Source organism: Carassius carassius, chromosome 4 (genome assembly GCF_963082965.1).
Source record: "Carassius carassius chromosome 4, fCarCar2.1, whole genome shotgun sequence".
NCBI lineage: Eukaryota > Metazoa > Chordata > Actinopteri > Cypriniformes > Cyprinidae > Carassius > Carassius carassius.
In genome coordinates this window covers 19,191,675-19,216,884 of record NC_081758.1, presented here as the reverse complement: position 1 = coordinate 19,216,884, position 25,210 = coordinate 19,191,675, and the positions used below count along the sequence as shown (strand labels likewise).

Sequence of the window (25,210 nt, the reverse complement as noted above, 5' to 3'; positions counted from 1 at the left end):
GGTCTTCTGCTCCGCCCTGGTGGGCTTCTGTCTCGAACGCACGGATGTGGTGGTCTTCTGCGCCGCCCTGGTGGGCTTCTGTCCCGACCACATGGATGCGGTGGTCTTCTGCGCCGCCCAGGTGGGCTTCTGTCTCGACCACACAGATGTGGTGGTCTTCTGCTCCGCCCTGGTGGGCTTCTGTCTTGACCACACGGATGTGGTGGTCTTCTGCTCCGCCCTGGTGGGCTTCAAGTTATGTCCTTCCTGGACTTGTGTTTGTTGTTGTTTTGTTTTCATTTTTGTTTCTCTTCTGTCTGTTTCCATCCATGGACCTGGCCCTCCGTCCCTCCCCCTGATCCTCCGCCGGTCCACCTCCCTCCTGGGCTCCTTGTTTTTGTGTTTGCACTTCTTGTCTCTATTTCCCCATTTTACCTGGTCCTCTTGTCTCTGTTTCCCCATTTTACCTGGCCCTCTGTCCTTCCCCCTGGTCCTCCGCCGCTCCACCTTCCTCCTGGTCTCTTTGTGTCTTTGGTTTCTTCTTGGGTTCGGGTGGAGCATCTGGTAGCTGCTCCGTGGAGGAGGGGGTAATGTCACGCTGCCTGGTCTCTGTTTCCCTGGGTGTCCACTAGTGGGCTCACTTCCCCTTAGGCACCTCACCGTAGGCACTGCAATTCCAACTAGCCTTGTCCCTTCATCACAGTAATTGCACTCCTGTTAATTGCACCAAGTGCCTTCACTTATTAGTCATTAGCCTCCCTATATTAACCAGTCTTTTCCTGTTTTCTGCATGTAGTCCTTTCCTTACGTTTCCTTCCTTTCCTTCTGTTACCCAGTATTCTCATCTTCCGAGTTCCTCGTATTCCGAGTTCCTGTTCCGGTTCCTGTTCCCTTTCCTGTTCCTCCTTTGTTTTGTTTGTCTGGATTGTTTCTGGTTTTGACCCTGGCTTGTTGGATTATGATTTGGATTACCCTTAATAAACATACCAGCAATTGGATCTCTCTCTCCCTGTGTTTCACTGGGTCTCGATCGTCACAAACATCTAAAACATAAACACTAAATCATAAAGATATTTGCATAGATGCACTTAATCCAATAGAAAAGTTAAGTGTGAGGTACAGAACAGAATTTAAGTTGTTAAATGTTGAAAATATTTTCCTGATCCACTCTGTGAAGGTGCACATTTGTCATTCTCAATCTATGAAGAAGCAGGTGAGAACCAGTAAGTGTTTCATTTCAGTTGTGTAAAACTTGTAAAAATTTGATTCTGCAATTTTTGAATGTTTAACGAGCATGAGGTCGCTGCTGAGAATGGAGATGATCACCGAATAATGTCTACAAATAAACAATAGTTAAACAATTAGAGAAAATATATTAATTTTAAGGTTTTAAGGTCTAGTCTTGTTTAACATTATGTAATTCTTTAAAATTAAATGGTAGTAGATGTTACACAGAACAGAATGAATTGTTATAATTTCATATTAAGTAAATAAGCTGCGTTTAATAAATGTGATTATGATATGATGAAAACATAATGCTTTCAGTTATAATGGTAATGATTTCAGTATTCATAAGGATTCATTTGAACATCATTAAAGTTGTTTACACATAATTTAGATGCTGTTTTAGATACTGTTTTAGACTGTTTTTAGACTGTATGTGTGGTATTGCTGTTATTTTGTTAATTTATTGTTTGATTGATTTTTTTCTTTTTTTTTTCTTAATATTTTTTTTTCTCAGAGGTTATTAAAACGATTTAAACTTTTTTTAATCAATATTTCATGTCTATTTATTTATTTGCCAAAAAAAAAAAAAACATGTAATGAGCAATACAGTGTACACTTTGCTGCATTGTCATTATCTCTAAGGTTTATCCATTCCACATTGAGCCTAAGAACACCCCTTATCCAAGATAAAATCACTATAACATAACCCTGCAGGGATAACTGTTTTAATAAACCCTTTAGGATATATTTTGTGATAATGACAGGCTGACTGTACAGTACCATCCAGGAACTGAATCTGACCTTAACATTTCAATCCATTCTAATGCTCATGAAACAGGCATTATTATCTACTTTGTCCAGTACTGTTGGTTCTGACTGCTCTAAATAGCAAGGTTGCATTGTCAGGCTGTGCTAAAGATAATGTGCACAGCTGTGAAATTGTTCTTGATGCTCACAGTTCAACCAAGTGGTGTATTAGATGTAGGCTGAAACTACCTGTGACATGCTGGAAAAATGAAATTACATTAGTCAAAATTAGACCTCTAACAATTTCTGAGATCATTTTAACCATCAACAGAATGTGCAGAGGACGGGTTACAGGGAATAGAATGATAAATAACAAAGAATTGTGATTGTTCCATTGATGGTTCAGTTTAATCTTTTTTTTTTTTTAAACTACATTGAGTAGAATGTTGCTAAATGTGCACATAGAAATAATGAAATTAATTCTTCCAAAAAAGCAATAATTGTTCCAATGTATTAAAAAACTAATTAGGGATATAACATATAATAATAATAAAAAAAGTTGAATTGCAAAATTCAAATCTAAGAAAAAACAAATATTAAAATCCATAAACTGGGTTCTCACAAACAAAACTTCCATGAGGTTGGCCACATGGAATACACAAGAAAACTAAATCTGAAGCTTTGCTGGACATTTCAGTTGTGTCCTCTAATTTTATCTGCTTCTTTAAAATAGCAACATCACTGGATTAGTGCTAATTGTTGCTTGGATCTACATTAGCCATGTTTCCACTGTCAGGCCAGAAGCTCAACTGCGCTTCACTAAAACCAACCCTTAACACACCTCTCAGAAATAATCTCATCGTCATGAAAACCCATCATTACACCAACAAAGAAAAGTTATCAGAAAACTAATAAAAAATAGGTCACTGGAACTAGCGTGATCACAAAACGAAAAAGATAAAAGCGGCCGTTTGTTTGCATGCTTTGTTAAATATTTAAATACAAAAGCATGATGTTTTACTATAATATGTTTTACTTTAATTAGTCACAGAAATAAAGCATTATCCTGCTTATTCAATCGAGTCGGTTTGTATTTATTTGAAGTCACAATAGCCTATATACATCACATTTAGAAATAATGAAAATTTCTATATTTTTTATAAAAGCCCCCCCAAAAAACAAAAAACAAACAAGCAAAAAAAATGAAAAAAATAAATTAAAAAAACATTATTATATTTTTATGGTATGTTAGCATGAGTTAAACTTTCGAGACGAGACTTATGACGGATAAAATATGTTACTAAATAAATACACAATTGTGATAGAGAATAAGAACCTGACTTCTGGCCCTGGCATGCACTAGCATGCCCGCTTTTGGCCCGACAGTGGAAACGTGGCTATTGAATGTGTCTAAAAGTAAAAACTGACCACTAAACCACAGTGCAGCACCAATATGTATTTTAGGGGAAAAGTTTTGGAGCTGTTCTTTGTTTTGTCTGCTGGCCAATTAACCTAGAGTAATATAGATTTATTTTCATGTTATATGCTTCACTAACAGTGCTTTTCCCATTTCCACACTGATTCCAAAGTCATTTCCAGTTGTAATAGAGAACTAACATTCAGCACAGGGTTTATTTTTGCTGATAAAATCCCTCTAACTCAATTTTATCAGTCTATTAAGCCTGTCAGCAATTACAAAGCCTGGACATGGCTTCAACAAAGCCATCTTAGCTGTCATTCTTGTGGCTCTATTATTACCAGACACTAGATTTGGTTTCCTAATGTCTTTAGATACTGTATATGTGCCAATCCGAGTGGAAAAGAAATTTGATGCCATCATAGACCTTCAGATGTTTTGAGATTTAACAAATGTACTGACAGAGCTGAGCTTTACTAAGCTTAACTAAAGCTAATCACACAAGGCTAAATACATGAATCTTTAAAAGCTGGCTTTGAAAAGACATACCATCTCCTTTTGAAGAAGCGTTTGCATCTTTTGAAGTATATTTATTACTGCGCACAAGGGAAAAACCTGGTAAATTTCAAGCATCTACAACATTATGCAAAATAAATGCGTCAATACATCAATTCCAATACAATGTCCAACATCAACATTTGGTCAAGTAAATTGTTTCTCCAGTACCAAATCCAGTACCAAACAGTTTAAAATGAGGTTGCATGTATCAGTTTACTGTTTCCACTAATTTAATAATCCTTTCCACACAGTACTAATCTCTTTTTCACTCCTTTTCCCCACCCTGATACCAAATGTTTACAAGCTTCTGTCCAGATCCACCCTTGGCCACCATCATCCACTCACTTGATTCCCATATTCCATTATCAGTATCATGAGTCTGGTCCAACAGCAGTCATAACGTCTGCTTATATCCTATTCTATTAAAGTAACAACAGAATCCAGTCCAAGGAGATGAGCCTCTCCAAAAAAAGTAAGTGTTAGCTTTTCAGGATTATGTCATACTTGATTTACATCAGTGTCTTGCTGAGTTATCATCTAATGTCACATTGTCAGGAGCCTTATGCTAATATCACACATAGAGTCAGTTCAGTCATACTTTATTCTAAGGTTCAATTCTCACTGCTTATTAACTATTAACTATGACTTTTGCCTCAATAAACTCCTAATTTTCTGCTTACTAATAGTTGTTAAGCTAGTCGTCAAGTTTAGGGTATTGGGTAGGATTAAAGGATCTGAGGGGGCTTCCACACTGGTAGTTTAGTGCAGAACGGGGCACAGTTCGCAAGAAAAATCGCTAATGTGAACGCTGTCATCGGTCCCTGGTGAGCACTGAGGTACCGAACCCGAGACTGCCTGGAGAAGGTGGTCTGAGTTCGGTTGCTCCCAAACTGTGGCACAGTTCGCATGAATGTGCAAGCAACACGGACTCAGGTGCACACTTGTTCAGGAAGTAAAGTATCCCGCGCATGCGTAACACTGTAGATATTGTTTCCTCAACACACGAGAGAGCCAAGGTTGATTTCACACACTACTAAAAGTCAAAATTAAAATTTATTAAAATTAAATAATTAAAATGAATTATTTTACTGTGCATAATAGCACCAAAATAACAAAAAAAAATTATGTGTGCATTTGCAATGACGTAAGGTGACTGCAAACGCACTTGGGTTTGATACAACTATTGAGTGTGAAAGCAGAACAACGCTGCGGGTGTCACCAGGAACAATCGTGCTCGGGCTCAGACCACAGCACACGAGCCCAGTGTAAAAGCCCTCAAATCTTCCTCAAATCTTGCCCTGCAGGTCCAATGCGCTACAGAGTTTGGCTCCAACCCTGGTCAAGGTCACCTGCCTGTGATTTTCTAATGATCCCAAAGACATTGATTGGCATTGATTAGCATGCTCAGGTGTGTTTGATTAAAGTTATAGCTAAACTCTGCAGGAAAGTGGATCTCGACGTCCAGATTTGAGGATCCCTGATCTAAAATATGGAGAGGTCGGTAGTAACAAGTTACATTTACTTCATTACATTTACTTGAGTAAAATTTTTGGGTAATACTTTTGGAGTATATTTAAAGATGGGTACTTTTACTATTAAGTAAATTTTTTGGGAAAAATCTGTACTTTTACTTCGTTATTGTGAGCAAAGCTCCTCCTTTAATTACAGCATCTGCAAGATTAATTCCAAGCTGTCTTCTAATATATTTAAATTCAAATAAATAAATAATGTTCCCTGAAAAAAAAAAAAAAACAATACTGACAACAGCACAATGTTATATGATAATGTATGCTATTTGGTCTGCTATTTCTGAAAATCTGACAAGGCATGGCGAATAGCTATTATTCTCTAGGATGACACCACTGCACACAGCAAACACGGTAAATGGCATGAGGTTTGTACTTCTCTTACTGACACACTTACTGTTTTATTGTGACACTTAGGATGTGGGATTTTACAAATCTGTACATTTGAAATAAATAAAGAATAATTACATGGAAAATATAAAAGCATCTGTATCACTGACCTGAATTTTTATGAGCACTTGAACACTGTTGAGAGGACACTAGGCTAAATTCGGTGAAATATGTTGCCAGTGTCTTGTTTTTTTATTTTTTTTAGGAAGTTTTCAACAGCGTATCTTATGAATCATGCCGACATTAAAATATTCAAATCTAACTTCTACAGTCGAATGTATCGTTATGCTTAATTAACTACTGTAGGCATGCTAAATGACACTGTTGGGACATTTTATTTGCTACCAAATCACAACCCTAATAGTATAAAAAATCTTATTTTGTGACCCACCCACAAGCAACGTTTCTCATTTTCATTTATTTTCATTTAGTTTAATGTCATGTACTAAAATAATTAAAACTAAAATTGAAATAGAAATGAATGAATAAATGATTGATTGAATGAATGAATAAATAAATGAATTAATATGTATATGGTAAACAGAAATAAAAACAAATAAATAGATATAATTAATTTTTTGTTATATCTATGATACTACAGAATTTAAAGGTTCCCAAACAATCCAACTAAAATCTCCCATATGCCTATTGATTGTAAAGTACAGGAGACAATAGAAAGGAACCCCAGGTTAAAAAAATATTGAGATAATTTTAAGATTAATAAGCAAGTAAGTAGTAGCCCTTTATTGTCACTAGTCACAATTAGAGAGTAAGACTGTGATTTACAGTAGTAGAATAGTTAAGGAGCTTAGATTCAAATCCCCTTTCATTGCTGGTTTATCCTCCAGCTTGTATCCAAACACAATCATACACACACTTAATATGCAAAAGTAAATGTTGCCTTTTTTTCAAAAGTGGCAGTAGATCAGACTGCTTCTGACCATATGTTCAGCAGAGGAGTAAAAATAAATCATGCAATAACATCTGTCACTTTTTGCTATAATCAATGCAAAAACGCAATGTGTGTTCAGTTGCATTAACACAAACATAAATGAAATTAAAGCTGCAAGCAGCGATGAATGGGCCCTTGCACCCGGCTCACCGCCAGTGAGTGGCTTTAGTAAAAAAGTGAACGGCGAGAAATATGCATTTGATGTTGTAAATATAAGTGGAATATGTCAAAGTCATTTATATCTGCCAATCTTCCTGCATGATGTTTCTGATTGCCAACAGGTGGTGCTATGATTATAACTGAATACTGGCCTTTAGATGTCTTCAGGCTATGACTCTTTCCAAATATCTGAAGTTTGGAGAAGATTGGATATTTTATGCATAAGTTACAACAACCTCTATTCCTATGGCGAGACATCAAATTTTGTCACAGTGCAATGGACACCCCCTTTACCAAAAACTCAAGATCTCCACAATGTAACATTGCAAAGAACTTTAGATTAGGCTGACCAAAATAAAATGTTGGTATCATCAAATTTCTAGGAGTAGTTTTGTACAACGTAAAACATGTCACTTCCTGTTGCCAGCAGGTGGCGCTATGGCTATAACTGAATATGAGCATGTAGAGCTGTTCAGGTCAGGAGTCTTATCAAACATGTGAAGTTTGGTGCAGATTGGACATTGTTTGTCGGAGTTATAGCAACTTCCTTTTTCATGGCGAAACATCAAAATTTGTCAGGCTGCCACGGACACGCCCTTAAACGAAAACTCCAGATCTTCGCAATTTAACATCACAAAGGTCTTTAGATTACATTGACTAACTTTGGTGTTGGTCTGAATAAATCTCTAGGAGGAGTTTGTTAAAGTACGACCCCTGAAAATGGCAAAAACGACAACATTTTTGCTGAGAAAAAAATAAAATAACTGACTTGCTGTTGGGATTTGGATTTCGTACCAAGAGACTTTTTTGTAGATATTGGTGTGTTACATGTGTGTACCGATTTTTGTACAAGTGCGTGAAATGTAGCTCAAGATGCACTTCCTTGAAAATATATAGGTGGCGCTGTTGAGCCGTTTTGCCACACCCACCTTAGCAAACCATATCATACCCTAATCTTTTGCCAGTTCTGACGTGTGTGCCAAGTTTCATGACTTTTCGAGAAAGTTTCAGAAAAAAAATTTTTTATAATAAACAGAGCAGAAACAAGAGGGTCCTCGCACCATCGGTGCTCGGGCCCTAATTAAAGCTGCAAGCAGCGATGAAAGGGCCCTCGCACCCGGGCTCACCATCACCCAATGGCTGTTGGGAAACAGCGAACAGTATGTGATATGCTTTTAAAGTGGATACTGTTAAATAAATGCATCAAATTCCCTTATATGTGCCATACTTCCTGCTACCAGTTGGTGGTGCTATGACTATAACTGGATATTGACATGTAGAAGTCCTCAGACCAGGACTCTTAACAAACATGTGAAGTTTGGGGCAGATTGGACATTGCATGTTTAAGTTAGTGTAAAACAAGTAATTTCCGGTTGCCAGCAGGTGGCGCTATATTTATAATTGAATATTGACTTTTAGTTACGCTCAGGCCAGGACTATTATAAAAAGTGTGAAGTTTGGGGCAGATTGGTTATTGTATGCATGAGTTACAACAACTTCCTTTTTCATAATATTAATAGCAAGCTTTAGCACTTACTAAGTGTTGCTAGCATATTTGAGAAATATTTAGCATGTTTAGCACACAAAGGCATATTTTACGGTGTTGCTAATAGAGCATAGCAAGTGTAAAACATGTTACTTCATGTTGCCAGTAGGTGGCGCTATATGTATAACAATATATGAATACGTAGATGTCTTCAGGTCAGGACTCTAAACAAACTTATGAAGCTTGTGGCAGATCGGACATTGCTTGCCTGAGTTACAGCAACTTCCTAATTCACTGCATTATTAGCATGTTTAACACTGAGCTTAGTGTTGCTCGCATATTTTAGAATGCTTCTAGAATTTTTTCTAGCCTATTTAACACTTGTTGATGCTTTTATTATTTTGCAAGGAGTCCATGACAGTGTTAAACATGCCACTTCCTGTTGCCAGCAGGTGGCGCTATGACTATAATCAAATACGGGCATGTTGATGTGTTCAGGACAGGACTCTTATCAAACTTGTTCAATTTGGGGCAGATTTGAAACTGCATGCCCGCATTACAGTAACTTCCTGTTTCACTGCATTAATATCATGCTTTAACACTTAGCTAAGTGCTGCTAGCATGTTTTAATATGTTTCTAGCATGTTGCAAGTGTATTAAGCACTTGCTGACACTTTTTAATATGTTGCCAGGAGTCCATAACAGTGTTAAACATGCCACTTCCTGTTTCCAGTAGGTCGCGCTATGACTACAACCGAACATGGGCATGTTGATGTGTTCAGGAAAGGACTCTTGTCAAACGTTTGAAGTTAGGGGCAGATCGGACATTGCTTGCCTGAGTTACAGCAACATCATTTTTCACTGCATTAGTAGCATGCTTTAGCACTTAGCTAAGTGCTGCTAGCATGTATTAGCATGCTTATAAAATTTTGCCAGCCTATTTAACCCTTGTTGATGCCTTTTATTATTTTGCAAGGAGTCCATTGCAGTGTTAAATATGCCACTTCCTGTTGCCAGCAGGTGGCACTATGAATATAATCAAATACGGCATGTTGATGTGCTCAGGACAGGACTCTTGTCAAACGTTTGAAGTTTGAGGCAGATCGGACATTGCTTGCCTTAGTTACCGCAAATTCATTTTGCACTGCATCAGTAGCATGCTTTAACACTTAGCTAAGTGTTGCTAGCATGTATTGGTATGTTTCTAGCATGTGGCCAGCCTATTTAACACTTGTTGACACTTTTTAATATGTTCCTAGGAGTCCATAACAATGTTAACCATGTAACTTCCTGTTACCAGCAGGTGGCGCTATGACTATAACTGAATTTGGTCATGAGTGTTTGTTCAGGACAGAACACCTATCACACGTGTGAAGTTTGGGGACAGATTGGACATTGCTTGCCGGATTTACAGCAACTTCCTGTTTCACTGCATTAATATGATGCTTTAGCACTTAGCTAAGTGTTGCTAGCATGTATTAGTATGTTTCTAGCATGTTGCCAGTGTATTTAGCACTTGCTGACACTTTTTAATATGTTGCCAGGAGTCCATAGCAGTGTTACACGTGACGCTTCATGTTGCCAGCAGGTGGTGCTATGACTATAACCGAAAACGGGCATGTTGATGTGTTCAGGACAGGACTCTTGTCAAACTTGTGAAGTTTGGGGCAGATCAGACATCGCTAGCCTGAGTTACAGCAACTTTCTTTTTCACTGCATTAGTAGCATGCTTTAGCACTTAGCTAAGTGTTGCTGGCATGTATTAGTATGTGTCTAACATGATGTCAGCCTATTGAACCCTTGTTGATGCCTTTTATTATTTTGCAAGGAGTCCATAACAGTGTTAAACATGCCACTTCCTGTTGCCAGCAGGTGATGCTATGAATATAATCAAATGTTTGCATGTTGATGTGTTCAGGACAGGACTCTTGTCAAACGTTTGAAGTTTGAGGAAGATCGGACATTGCTTGCCTGAGTTACAGCAACTTCCTTTTTCACTGCATTAGTAGCATGCTTTAGCACTTAGCTAAGTGTTGCTAGCATGTATTGGTATGTTTCCAGCATGTTGCCAGCCTATTTAACACTTGTTGACACTTTTTAATATGTTTCTAGGATTCCATAACAATGTCAACCATGTAACTTCCTGTTACCAGCAGGTGGCGCTATGACTATAAATGAATTTGGTCATGGGTGTTTGTTCAGGACGGAACACTTATCACACGGGTGCAGTTTTGGGACAGATCGGACATTGCTTGCCTGAGTTACAGCAACTTCCTGTTTCACAGCGAAACATCAAATTTTGACAGGCCGCCAGGGACGCACCCCTTGACGAAAACTCAAAAGCTTCACAATTTAACGTCAAAAAGGTCTTATGATGACCCTCACCAAATTGGAAGATAATCCGATTAAAGCTGTAGGAGGAGTTCGTCAAAGTACGAGGCATGGAAATGGCAAAAACCATAAAAATCATACAGCAAATTCTAAATAACTTACTTTCCTGTTGGGTTTTGGATTTTGTACCAAGAGACTTTTTTGTAGGTAATGGTGTGTTACACATGTGTACCGATTTCCATGCATGTACGTGAAACGTAGCTCGAGGCACATTCCATTGAAATTTACCAGGTGGTGCTATCGAGCCATTTTGCCACACCCACTTCTGAAACCTATATCAGATGTACATTTTCGCCAGTTCTGATGCGTGTGCAAAGTTTCGTGAGTTTTGGAGCACGTTTAGGCCCTCAAAAATGCGATTCATTTCGGAGAAGAAGAAGAAGAAGAAGAAGAATAAACGGAGCAATTCCAATAGGGTCCTCACACCATCGGTGCTCGGGCCCTAATTAGGCTTGTAGACTCTCAAGTATGCCTCTGTGAGCTACCGAAAAATCCTACCATCTATATAGAAATAAAAAATAAAACTTAGATATGAAGCTGGATACTGTATGTGCGATGCTAACATTAAAAAGCATCAGTTTTCAAATCTCCCAGCATATTAAAATTGTTTTGAAGTAATAACATACAGTGGGGAAAATGTTTATTTGATCCCTTGCTGATTTTGTTAGAATGCCCATTTACAAAGAAATTAAGGGTCTGTAATCAGTTTATTTTAATGCATAGAGACAGAATATTAAATGTAGGTTTATTTTAATGGATAGAGACAGAATATCAACCAAAAAAGAGAAAAAAAAGTAATTTGCATTTGAGTGAAATTCGTATTTGAATCCTGACCAACTAGCAAAAATTCTGTCTCCCACAGATTGGTTATGTGGCCACGTGGAACACAGATCAGACATGCCGCCATTTACTCCTAATGTCAGCTCAGTAGGTCTATAAGACACCTGTCCACACAATCTGTATCTTCCATTTGAGCCTCTCCCACCACCATGGGCAAGACCAAAGAGCTGGCGAAGGATGTCAGAGACAAGATTGTAGATCTGCACAAGGCTTGAATGACAAGACCATCAGCAAGAAGCTTGGTGAGAATGAGACAACTGTTGGTGCGATCATTCGGAAATGGAAGAAATACAAGCAGAATCAGAATTAGCTTTATTGCCAGGAATTTGGAATTTGGGAGAGGGAAAGGAATTTGTTTTCATGACAGAAGTTTCCACAGTGCAACAGAAAGACAGCGACAGAACAAAAACACAGATTATATAAGAATAAAAAATAAAACTAAGTAAATAATAACAATATACAAGTTGACAATTGTATGTACAGGTATATTACATTAGGTAGTTTTGTTTGTAGAGGTATATTACATTAGGTAGTTTTGTACCTAGTTATATTATGTGCAAATTTGAAATGTAGACTAAGTATGTGTGTTAAATATATAAGTGTATGAGTGTATGAATAGTGTTGTGTGTTCCACAGTTACCGTCAAGTGTTGGATTGATGGATTGAAGATGGATTGCCTGAAGGAAGAAACTGTTCCTGTGTCTGGCCATTCTGGTGCTCAGTGCTCTGTAGCGCCGACCAGATGGCAACAGTTCAAAGAGGGAGTGTGCTGGATGTGAGGGTTTGGTAGCCCCTTTTCTCACTCTGGATGAGTACAGTTCTTGGAGAGAAGGGAGGGTTGTACCAATGATTTTCATTTCATTTCATAGGATAGTGTGGACTATCCTATCCTCCTTCTGAGGTCAGATTTGGTAGCACAGCTGAACCAGACAGTTATAGAAGTACAGAGGAAGGATTCAATGATGGCGGAGCAGAACTGTTTCAGCAGCTCCTGTGGCAGGTTGAACTTCCTCAGCTGGCGAAGGAAGTACAACCTCTGCTTTTTTTTTTAAACAATGGACTCGATGTGATTGTCCCACATCAGGTCCTGAGAGATAGTGGTGCCCAGGAACCTGAATGACTCCACTGTGCTGTCCATGATGCTGAGTGGGGGGAGAGCAGGGTTTTTTTTTCCAAAAGTCCACGATCATCTCCACTGTTTTGAGCATGTTGAGTTCAAGATTGTTGAGACTGCAACAGACAACCAGCTCTTTAACCTCCTGTCTGCAGGCAGACTTTTCGCCATCCTGAATGAGGCCGATGAGTGTGGTGCCATCTGCAAATTCCAGGAGCTTGACAGAGGAGTCTTTAGATGTCCAGTCTTTGGTGTAGAGGGAGAAGAGCAGTGGGGAGAGTTTATTCAAACCTGCAGTTAAACTTATTCAGATCGTCTGCCAGTTGTTGATTCTCCACAGTGCTGGGGGATGGTGTCCTGTAGTTGGTGATTTCTTTCAGACCTTTCCACACTGATGCGGAGTTGCTGGAAGTGAACTGAGTCCTTAATTAAGTTGGCTTGAGAAAGCCAACTTACTGAAATCCATCTTAAACTTATTATTATTCTTCTTTTTCTGACACAAAATTTTCTGACTCTAATTCCTCCTAGAGCTTTAACTCTACAGACTCCAAACTCAGCCCAGCTCTTCAGACTATACCCGCCGGGTGTGCTATATCTTTTCTAACTGATTGGACTTATGATTTTCATAAAAATGAATATTAAAAATTATAAAAATCCCATAGACTATCCATCTATCTATCTATCTATCTATCTATCTATCTATCTATCTATCTACTCATCTAATATTTCTAATCTATCTATCTATCTATCTATCCTAGCAACATGCTAATAATGTTAAAATTATGCTAAAATCATGCTAGTCGCATGCTAGTCATGCTAGAAACATGCTAGCAACATACTAATCATGCTAGAAACATGCTAGCGACATTCTAGCAACATGCTAATCATGCTAGAAACATGCTAGCAACATGCTAGTCGCATGCTAATCATGTTAAAATAATGCTAGCAACATGCTAGTCGAATGTTAGTCATGCTAGAAACATGCTAGCAACATGCTAGTGGCATGCTAATCTTGCTAGAAAAATGCTAGCGACATGCTAGCTTCATGCTAATCATGCCATAATCATGCTAGCAACATGCTTGTCACATGCTAATCATGCTATCAACATGCTAGTTGCATGTTAATCATGCTACCGACATGCTAGTCGCATGCTAGTCATGTTTGAAACATGCTAGCAACATGATAATCATGCTAGAAACATACTAGCGACATGCTAGCAACATGTTAATCATGCTAGAAACATGCTAGCAACATGCTAGTCGCATGATAATCATGCTAGAAACATGCTACCAACATGCTAATCAGGCTAAAATAATGCTAGCAACATGCTAGTCGCATGCTAGTCATGCTAGAAACATGCTAGCAACATGCTAATCATGCTAAAAACATGCTAGCAACATGCTAATCATGCAAAAATAATGCTAGCAACATGCTAGTCGCATGCTAGTCATGCTAGAAACATGCTAGCAACATGCTAGTCGCATGCTAATCTTGCTAGAAACATGCTAGCGACATGTTAGCTTCATGCTAATCATGCCATAATCATGCTAGCAACATGCTTGTCACATGCTAATCATGCTATCAACATGCTAGTCGCATGCTAATCATAATAGAAACATGCTAACAACAGGCTAATAATGCTAAAATCATGCTAGCAACATGCTAGTCTCATGCTATTAATGCTAGAAACATGCTAGCAACATGCTAGTCGCATGGTAATCATGCTAGAATCATGATAGCGACATGCTAGAAACATGTTAATCATGCTATAAACATGCTAGCAACATGTTAATCATGTTAAAATAATGCTAGCAACATGTTATCCGCATGCTAATCATGCTAAAAACATGCTAGCGACATGTTAATCATGCTAGAAACATGCTAATCATGCTAAAATCATGCAAGCAACATGATTGTCGCATGCTGGTCATGCTAGAAACATGGTAGCAAAATGCTAGTCACATGCTAATCATGTTAGAAACATGATAACGACATGTTAGCAACATGCTAATCATGCTAAAAACATGCTAGCAACATGCTAATCATGCTAAAATCATGCTAGCAACTTGCTAGTCACATGCAAATCATACTATAAACATGATAGCGACATGCTAGCAACATGCTAATCATGCTAGAAACATGCTAGCAACATGCTAATCATGCTAGAAACATGTTAGCAACATGCTAGCAACATGCTAATCATGCTATAAACATGCTAGCGACATGCTAGCAAAATGCTAATCATGCTATAAACATGCTAGCAACATGCTAGTGACATGCTAATCATGCTAGAAAAATGCTAGCAACATGGTAATCATGCTATAAACATGCTAGCAACAAGCTAGTTGCATGTTAACCATGGTAGCAACATGCTAGTTGCATTCTAATCATGCTAGAAACATGCTAGTGACATGCTAGAAACATGCTAATCATGCTAGAAACATGCTAGCAACATGCTAGTCGCATGCTAATCATGCTAGCCAAATGCTAGTTGCATGCTAATCATGCTAGAAACATGCTAGCGACATGCTAGCAACATGTTAATCATGCTAGAAACATGCTAGCAACATGCTAGTAACTTGCTAATCATGCTAGCTACATGCTAGTCACTTGCTAATCTAGACATGCTAGATACCGTGGTAATTATGTAAACTACATGCTAGTCACTTGCTAATCATGCTAACAACATGCTAGCAACTTTGCTAATCATGCTAATGACATGGTAGTCACTTGCTTGTAATGCTAGCAATATGTTAATCACTTTCTTTTTTAAACTTAAGCTTTTCAAACTTTTAAATCTTTTTAAACTTTTAAAACTTTTCCCATTTTCAAACTTTCTAAACGTTTTAAACTTTTCAAACTTTCTGGTCAGGCTTTCTCAAGCCAACTTAAAGTTAGTCTTGACAAACTTTTTTATCTAGTTTCTCAGAATAATTCCTCTTTGCCACTCTGATCTCCTTTTCCAGTGTGACATTGTCCCCCTTCTGTAAGCATCTTCTTTGGCTTGACGGAGCTGTCTGTGTTTTGCAGTGAACCACGGTTTGTCATTGTCGTAAGCTTGATAAGTCCTGGTAGGAATGCACCTATCCTCACAGAAACTGATATAAAAAGTTACACAGTCTTTGTGAGCTCGTCCAGATCATTGGCAGCAGCTTCAGAAACACTCCAATCAGTGAGGTCAAAACAAGCTTTTAAAATCTGCTCTGCTTCATTCGTCCATCTTTTTAAGGTCTTTAATACAGGTTTAGCTAATTCCAGTTTCAAAGCATGTTCCACCACCACATGATTTCTCCGTTGATTCTGTGTCATGATCCGCTATACAGGGGCGCTGCACAAGATCCCGGGCCCTTTTCAAGGGCCCTCTCTTCCTTTGGGGCCCTGGTAATCAGTACTGGTTTTACCCCAGTCCGGCGCCCCTGCCGCTATAAACAGCTGAAAGCTCGGCAGTTGGACCACGCTGTGCAGTATGGCGTCATTCAGCCAGGTTTCCATGAAACACAGAGCAGCAGAGTATTAGAAATCCTTATGTGTCTAAGAGAGCAAAAGAAGTTTGTCCGTTTTGTTGGTTAGAGAGAAGAGGTTCGCCAGATGGATGATAGGCAATGGCGTTCGAAACTCGCGCTGCCTGAGCTTCACGAGGGCACCAGCTAGCTTTCCCGTCTGCATCTCCTGAAGTACTTAATCAGTGCTGCTGCTCCGCCAACTACTATGTCCAGCAAGACATCAGAATAGTCAAAAAACTGTAAAATATCGGGTGTTTTGTAGTGCCGAATGTCCAGCAATTAGTCTCTGGTGAAACTGATTGCAGGGACATGACTAAAGACAGGATAAACTAACAAAAACTCAAAAATAACTGTGGAGCATGGCATGGAGGCCGCCATCATCGGCGCAATAATCATGAATTAACCATCATATTTTCACCACTGTAATATGCTTAAGTAATTGTGTGAAAATTACGCTTTATTAATCGAAAATCTGTAAATGTGTGTAAAAAGGAATAAAATGTGTCAGAGTTTTACTGACTCTAGTGTTAATTTATTTTGGAAACTGCAGTGATATGTGTACTTATTGGTACGTATTTTGCGTTTTGTGAAAAACACACTCACTGCAGATCCATCTAAAATCGGACATGTTTACATGATATGCATTCATGTGTTCAAAAAAGTGGAGCACAATGAGTTTCAAATAAATGCAACTACAGTACTCATCCATCATCACATGCCTAATTAAAATCAAGCAGAAACAGTTCTGTACAGCCACTGCATGAACTTACTGTGTTGGCAGTGGATTCCATTGAAGCCTGATGGGCACTTGCAGATATATCCAATGAATGTGTCACCCCTGAACGTTTCGCTGATTTCACAGGTGCCTCCATTGTGACAAGGGTTTGGATGGCAGGGTCCTGTAATTTAGACAAAATAGAAATAAGCAAGTGTTTTTGATGTACGTAAGTGTTCACAACCTACATGATGGGTTAGATAAATAGTGACATAGAAGCAGACATCAACAGTTTATAACATGGCCTACAGTGGAAGTGCTTGCATTGCGGTCTCCAGTGGTTTACGTAACAACATCTGTGACTTAAAAATAATTTAAAGATGCATTGACAGAAAAATTAAATGAGAAATCAGAACGAAAGAGAGAAATTTAGAGAAATTTAAGTATAAGCATCACTTGCTGAGGTCACCATGTGTCAGCTTGAGGGATAAATAATATCATGGGCACTGTGTCAGCTCTCCTGGCTCTCCTGCTATGTGTCAACATAGACATAGAGAGAGAGAGAGAGAGAGAGAGAGAGAGAGAGAGAGAGAGAGAGAGACAGAGAGAGACAGAGAGAGATAGAGAGAGAGAGTTCTGGTATTTCACTTAATTATTATAAACTGTCAGAGTTAAATCGGAGCAGAAATTAATAGATGAGCATGTTAAAAGGTCAAGAGAAGGTTATGGGAGCAATGCTCTTTGACAGGATACTAGTTTAATGACATTTTAGTGAAAGATGGATTCAGAAAAGGCGTGACCCATGTGGCATTTATTATGTAACTAGATTATATCTGTCATATGTACATTTATTGTAATTTGCCTTTGCGGGAAGATTGAAGTAACCTGGAGACGTTCCCCTTCAGGATCTCAAGCTGCATCTAAAACACTATGGGAATGGAAATGCTCACGCTCTCAAGTCTCAAGTCCTCTCAAGTCAGGGCCTTTTTGCAGAGGACTTCCACTGAAGCAGGTCAGATCAGGCTTTGACTGTGAAGCCCTTGACCTAGAACACCGCTGATCTCGGTCCCGTTGTGGGGAAGCACGACAAACTACACTCTGCTTTTGCTGCTCACGGGTATGAGGAGGTAGACGGAGATTGTTGCTCCCGCCCAGCAGCCCTCAGTGCTAGAGAGCAGTGAGAAGGGAACCGAAGGAAAGCCGCTACCTGCTTAGGGCTTATTATGCTCCTGGTACCTGTTGACGATGGAATTAATGGCATCACTGAACAGGCCTAAAGACGCAAGCTGGACATCCATGAAAAAGACCCTGTACTTTTTTTTGACAGGGTCAACCGTAGATGTCTTTCTGTAGCAACTAGAACTGCCATAGACCACTCAATGGCATGGGTGTTCTCTTTGGAGGAGAAGAGAGACAGGTCAGTGGTCCTACGAACACTGTTAGACTTTGCCGTAATTTTACAGTAACTTACCGCAAAAAAGCCCAGTAAAATACCATTTATATTATTTACGGTAAACTACTGTAATATGCACTGCATTGTGGGTATTTTGTATGAATTTTACAGTAACTTACTGTATATGGTCATTTACAGTACTTTACTGTTTACGCAAAAGCAGTAGTGCTACTGTAAATGAAGAAGACAGATATCTATACATACAATTAAGCTGTATGCCTTTTTGTATGCAAAATGCCTTTGTCATTGTGTCCACAACTTGTATTACTCATAGGGCTATATGCATATTGTATTAATGTTTTAGGCCTATTAAAATGTCATATGATAATGTTTTATAGTTTTTTCCGTCTTGTTCTGCAGATGAAAATCATAAAATTATTCTCATTTCACACACTGGATGTTATAATAATAATAATAATAATAATAATAATAATAATAATAATAATAATAAACGGAGCAGAAACAATAGGGTCCTCTCACCATCGGTGCTCGGGCCCTAATAATAATAGTAATCAATAATAGTAATCGACAGCTGGTTCCCATACAGGCAAATTAGGCATTTTTTGTTTTATTTTCATGCCAGGTATAAGAGCACAGGTGTGGTGATATTTAAATAACAACAACAATAATAATAATAATAATAATAATAATAATAACTTTGCTTAGACCTCACAAATTTTAAATTGTTGCTCACGTGCAAAGCCTGCGCAACAACCTGGCAGAATGTAAACTGATGTTTGTGTGACGTGTCGAGTGCGCGCAAAACTGACGTCTGTCAGAGTGGATCGCTACTAGAAGCCAGCTGCAAGTTTTTCTGAGGTAAGTACTTTTTACTTAACAAATATATTTTATAAGTTACTTTTACAACGTAAACCATTACCAATATCAATTAAATATAGCTAAATTTATGAAGAAAGTAAATAATACAATCTAATAGGCTATTATTAACAGGACAGTCTGAAGGAACTTTTAGTTTTTCTCAAAAACCGCCACTTTCATATCCCATTATGTCATACAGTTGACTGACTGCTTTTAGATGGACCCAATGTAGTATTTTCACAATGGATTTCCGTATTTTTTAAGACCAGTTATGGTATATTTTACTCGTCATTTAAATGAATGCCGTTAAATGTGTGTGAAGTTAGGCTATTTAAAGTAACGTTGGCGCGAATTCTCAAACGCACTCTCTCGCAGTCTCTCTCCCCCAGTCCACCGCAAGCAAGAGCACACTCAATTGATACTGAAATAATGTATTGGCGCAACAGATTTGGCAAGCGCTCCAGCTCCAGTGTATATAAGTGCTTATTTGTGTTCACTCTCTGGTGAATGGCAAATGAATCTTACAACGCATTTTGCAGCGGTGAGCATCAATGTAGCCATTCACAGACATAACGTTAGTTGTCTGGTCTCTTGAACGCAATGACCTATCAAAGGTGTTCAAGTTAGTCAGAATCTACTCACTGCTCACAACGCCATTTTAATTCAGTGCCGAATTATGCAGGCTCGCGAATCCTCTCATCAACAAAGTCTAGACACGATGTAAGAGGTTTATTGGACCGACAGCCAATTGAATGCTGCAAACTGTCTGGTTCACCGTTCGATTCACTCTGCACGTGACAGAAATATGACATGTTAAAATAGTAACGCTTTTAAAGCAATGTAAAGGCAGACCAATAGATTAATTGAAAAATATTCATTGCAAAATATTTTAGATATTCTATGCTGATTATTGGTAAAACTGATTTTCTTCTCCCTTTTTTCAGTGTTGATTGTCATCTGATTGTGTAAGTGATCCCAGATCTGTGATTTAACATCTTCATATAGTCATTACCCATGAATCATTGACGAAAAATAATGTTTCTTCTTTTTCTCTTTTCCCTGTGTCATCAGGAGCTAACTACAGCCCAAAGGCTCTTTTAAGAGCCACAAGCACTGAGGATCTTTGGCTTTGTAAGTATGTTTTGACTATCAGTTCAGATGCATTAACATATTGTAATGCATAACTTAGGGCTTTACACTTACATTTCTTTTTAGGAGCACTTAGATATTTTTTTTATTTATTTAACCTTAATAAAAATTAAATAAAAAATAAAGTAAAACCCTGCCCTCTATTTAATATTCTGTTTCACATGGAAATACTTCAAAACACTGGAGAAAAGTTGTTTGCAACTTTCTGTTCACTGGGACTTTAATGAGGCTCAGAAGGGGCATGAATGCATTTAAATTTATGATAACAATATGTTATGAGATTAATGTTTTAAATAGAAGGTTTTGAATATAGAAATATTAAATGATTTAAATAACTGAAAAAATACTTTAAAAATTAAACTAAAACTGCCAGTAGGGGACAGCAAGTCACTGTCTTTGTCACTGAATGATTCATTCAGTCAGTTCGTTCAAAAGGCAGATTTATTCAGGAACAAAGCAAGCTTTTTGAATGGGTCATTGACTCACTAGATTTGTTTGAAAACGCAGATTCATTCATAAACGAAACACCGCTGTGTAGTAGTGGGAAGTTTGGATCATTTTACTGACTCGGATATTTGAGTCTCGTTCAGCAAAATTAAAGAATCTTTTTCGAGTCATTTAGTTCATTTCAGAATAATATAAATAAAATGGCATGCAATGCAGCCAAAGCCAAATTATAAGAAACCAAAATGTTTTATTAATTGATTAGTTGTTGGGTCAATTTGTCCCTTCCGGTCAAATATTGCGAACTTTCTGCAAACAGCAACAACAGTTTTAAGTTGTCAGTGCTGGCAAATGACCATGGTATAAGCGGGATTATCCATGGCTAGCTGTGCATTAAATGATTTAGGGTCATTTCGTTTTGGGTGGTTCTTTGCCTCCATGTCATTAAAATTAAATAAATGCACAGGGCCGCTTTTAAAGATGACTACTGTATGTGTTAATATGAACATTTAAGACCTGTGTTTGTTTTTAGATTCTTTGTCAGGATCAATCCTGAAGAGGGCACAAAGTGCACTGCAAAATTCGGTAAAAGCCAAAAGACAGGTGGAACTGTACAGAGAAAAGTTGCAGCCATCAACTCCCGGGTAGCAACATTCCTGCAGAGGCTTACGGAATTTGAATGGAAGACTGCAAATTAGGAAAGTTTCTAATGCAGGGCTGGACTGGGACAAAAATTTGGCCCAGACAGGCCACCACAATCAGTCAAACACCAAACACCAGTACACAATCTTTGCAGTTCCATTAAATATTTGTCGCTACTGTACTCAGGGTGCCTGTATGGAGCCAAAAGAGTCTCAATAAAGATAAATGCACACACTACATTCACATATGCACACACAGGATTCATACATGCACACACATGATTCATAAATACAAACACAGGATACACAAATGCGCACAAAATTTACAAATGCACACACAAAATTTAAAAAGCACAGAAGATTCACAAATGCATACAAAATTCAGAAATGCAAACAAAATTCAGAAATACACACACAATTCAGAAATGCAAACAACATTTACAAATGCGCTCAAGATTCACAAATGCACAGGACAAGATTCAGAAATGTATTTCTGATGCACACACACATATATCTTGATTTACAAACTGCTTGCGGTCTGTGAACTTCACTGCCTTTTTTTAAACAGGGAATGATCTGCAACCAATCAGATATCTCCCTTGTTTTAGCCAATCACAAGAACGCACTCCACGGGGGATTGTTTACTTATAAGCCAATCACATGAACACGTTCACACAGCGCGATATGCCTGTGGTGCAGCATATTATAGCCTACTTATTTATGAAATTGTATGAAAATACAGATGTTTAGATTACAATTCAGGTTTATTTTTTATTATTTTTTACAAAATATAAATTTAAAAATGTCTCAATACATATAGCCCAGTGACTGCAGAAAAAAAGTTAACCATGGATTCATAAATTTGCAATAAGCAATTATTTCATTTTATTGAAATATTTTAATGAAAGTAAAAAAAAAAATTACACCTTTTTGAATATTTAAATATATCTAAATATTCTTTTGGATGCAATATAGAAGTCACTTTAATTATAATATTCGGTTCTTACATGAAGAGAGAGTCAGTGGTCCACTGCGAGAGGAAAGTGACTCTCCGACTGCGAAAAGTTGGTCTCCGGCTGCATGAGGAAAGTGAGTCGTTCGCTGCGAGAGGAAAGTGAATCATTCGCTGAGGAAAGTGAGTTGCTCTCTGAGTGAGGAAAGTGAGTCGTTCGCTGCGTGAGGAAAGTGAGTCGTTCGCTGCATGACTCGTGAGGAAAGTGAATCGTTCGCTGCGTGAGGAAAGTGAGTCGTTCGCTGCGAGAGGAAAGTGACTCTCCGGCTGCGGAAAGTGGGTGTCCGGCTGCGCAAAGTGGGTGTCCGGCTGCGCAAAGTGGGTCGCCGGCTGCGTGAGGAAAGTGAGTCGTTCGCTGAGGAAAGTGAGTCGTTCGCTGCGAGAGGAAAGTGACTCTCCGGCTGCGCAAAGTGGGTCGCCGGCTGCGTGAGGTAAGTGAGTAGTTCGCTGAGGAAAGTGAGTCGTTCACTGCGTGAGGAAAGTGAATCGTTCGCTGAGGAAAGTGAGTCGTTTGCTGCGTGAGGAAAGTGAGTTGTTCGCTGAGGAAAGTGAGTAGTTCGCTGATTGGCTTATAAGTAAACAATCCCCCACGTGGGGTGCATTCTTGTAATTGGCTAAAACAAGGGAGATATCTGATTGGTTGCAGATCATTCCCTGTTTAAAAAAAGGCATTTGTGTGTCGAGCCAAGTCAGGGGAGTCTCAAAATTCACACACAAATGCAGTGAAGTTCACAGACCGCAAGCAGTTTGTAAATCAAGATATATGTGTGTGTGCATCAGAAATACATTTCTGAATCTTGTCCTGTGCATTTGTGAATCTTGAGCGCATTTGTAAATGTTTTTTGCATTTCTGAATTGTGTGTGTATTTCTGAATTTTGTGTGCATTTCTGAATTTTGTATGCATTTGTGAATCTTCTGTGCTTTTTACATTTTGTGTGTGCATTTGTGAATTTTGTGCGCATTTGTGTATCCTGTGTGTGTATTTATGAATTATGTGTGTGCATGTATGAATCCTATGTGTGCATATGTGAATGTAGTGTGTGCATTTATCTTTATTGAGACTCTTTTGGCTCCATATGCCTGTGGATCCTTTAAAAGTCTTAATGTCTTAAATTTGTTAATGAAAAGATAAGGCCTTAATCAGCGTCAAAATGTCTTAAATCCAGGTTTCAAAGGTCTTAAAATGCAACCACAGAGAAGATTAACATTTTATTTGCACTTGTTGCTTTCTGAAATGTTAAATCCATGTCAATGCATTGCGTGTTATGACTGCTTAAAGTTACTGATGCATTTGAGCAATAAAGAAATGTGGGTAAATGAGAAAAAGGCAAAATGCAAAAATGTAAGTTATTAAAATTGCAATAAACCATGCAAGATATCTCAATTTAGCACTTGCATACTGACAGGCAGCACTTTGTGCACACTCATTCGAAGAGTGAGCACACAGTCTGTCAACATTCGAGCACCCATTTCAGTTCTGTGCTTTTACAGATCAAATACACATATGTATTTGACACATACATATGTGTATTTGATCTGTAAAAGCAGATCAAAAAATGCATGACCTGAATAGTATTCACGTAAGCCCAGAAATTGAATAGTACACAATCATGTCTTAAGTGAACGTAAATAATAGGGAAAAAATTGGATGCATGTAAGTAATTATTTTGGATCTGTGCATTCTGTCTTAAAGTAACAGTAGCCTATATACAGTATACTGATGCTGTTTGCCATTGCAATCAAACAACAAAAGACAAAGAGAATCACTCACTACTCTTGACCCGATAGCTTTACTATCCCCCCAAACCTCTACACAGTAGTAAGTGCTCTGGACAAGTGGACTTGTTGATTCGACTGGCACTCTTGGGATAATAGGTGGCAGTGGACTACAAAATCTCCATAAGTAGAAGTACAAGTAATATTTAAAGAAAAAGCTCTGTTAAGAAATTAAATCAAGGTAAAAAGATAACTGTGAACTACACACCAATAGAAAAGCAAATAATATAACCTTTTAAAGTGAAAGGTGGAGACAGATTGAGAAATGTGAGAATGATAATTAGGTGAAAGGATCACAGTTCTGCTATTTTTAATATAGGAAAATGTAAAGCGATAGTTGCATAGTGTACACTTACTTATTGTCTATTATGTGCATTTAAAAAACTCGACAATCTTTCCAAATTTTTACGAGAATCGTGTAATTCCTTTGCCCAAAAGAAGAGAAAGCTTTAAAGAAATAAAAAATATGTAATTTACTCACTCTTATGTTGTTCCAAACCTGAATGAATTTATTTATTCTGTTGAACATAAAAGATCATATTTTGAACAATATTGGTAACCAAATAGTCCTTTGAATTCTATGGTATGAAAAAATTAAATACTATGGAAGTCAATGGGGACCTGTTCGTTTCTTAGAGACAAAACATGTAAAATTCATATCACATGTGCGGTGCTACCAAATCTGGTGCTGGTGCTACAATCTGTAGAACTTGCTGTGTGAGTGTGTTACTCCAAGGATGTAATTGTTTTGTTTTGTTTTCTTTATTTATTTATTTTCCCCTTTCTCCCTGTTTCTCTCTCTACTTCCCATATGCAGAAAGGAATTGATCACATGACACCAGTGATCTGCTGTGATTGGAGGAGTGGAAGTTTGGAACTGTTTTGAAGTGTATTTTTGATTGTGATTTTT

General features: G+C 38.1%; 1 protein-coding gene across 3 annotated transcripts in view; it reads right to left on the bottom strand.

The window, feature by feature from the left end:
- The window catches only part of LOC132139091 (EGF-like repeat and discoidin I-like domain-containing protein 3), a 224,988-nt gene that overhangs the window by 99,947 nt on the left and 99,831 nt on the right, over positions 1–25,210 (bottom strand). For all 3 annotated transcript variants that reach the window (XM_059547727.1, XM_059547729.1, XM_059547728.1), the window contains one exon: positions 17,061–17,189. In XM_059547727.1, coding sequence (XP_059403710.1) covers positions 17,061–17,189 — 129 coding nt within the window. The remainder of the gene's footprint in view (positions 1–17,060; positions 17,190–25,210) is intronic.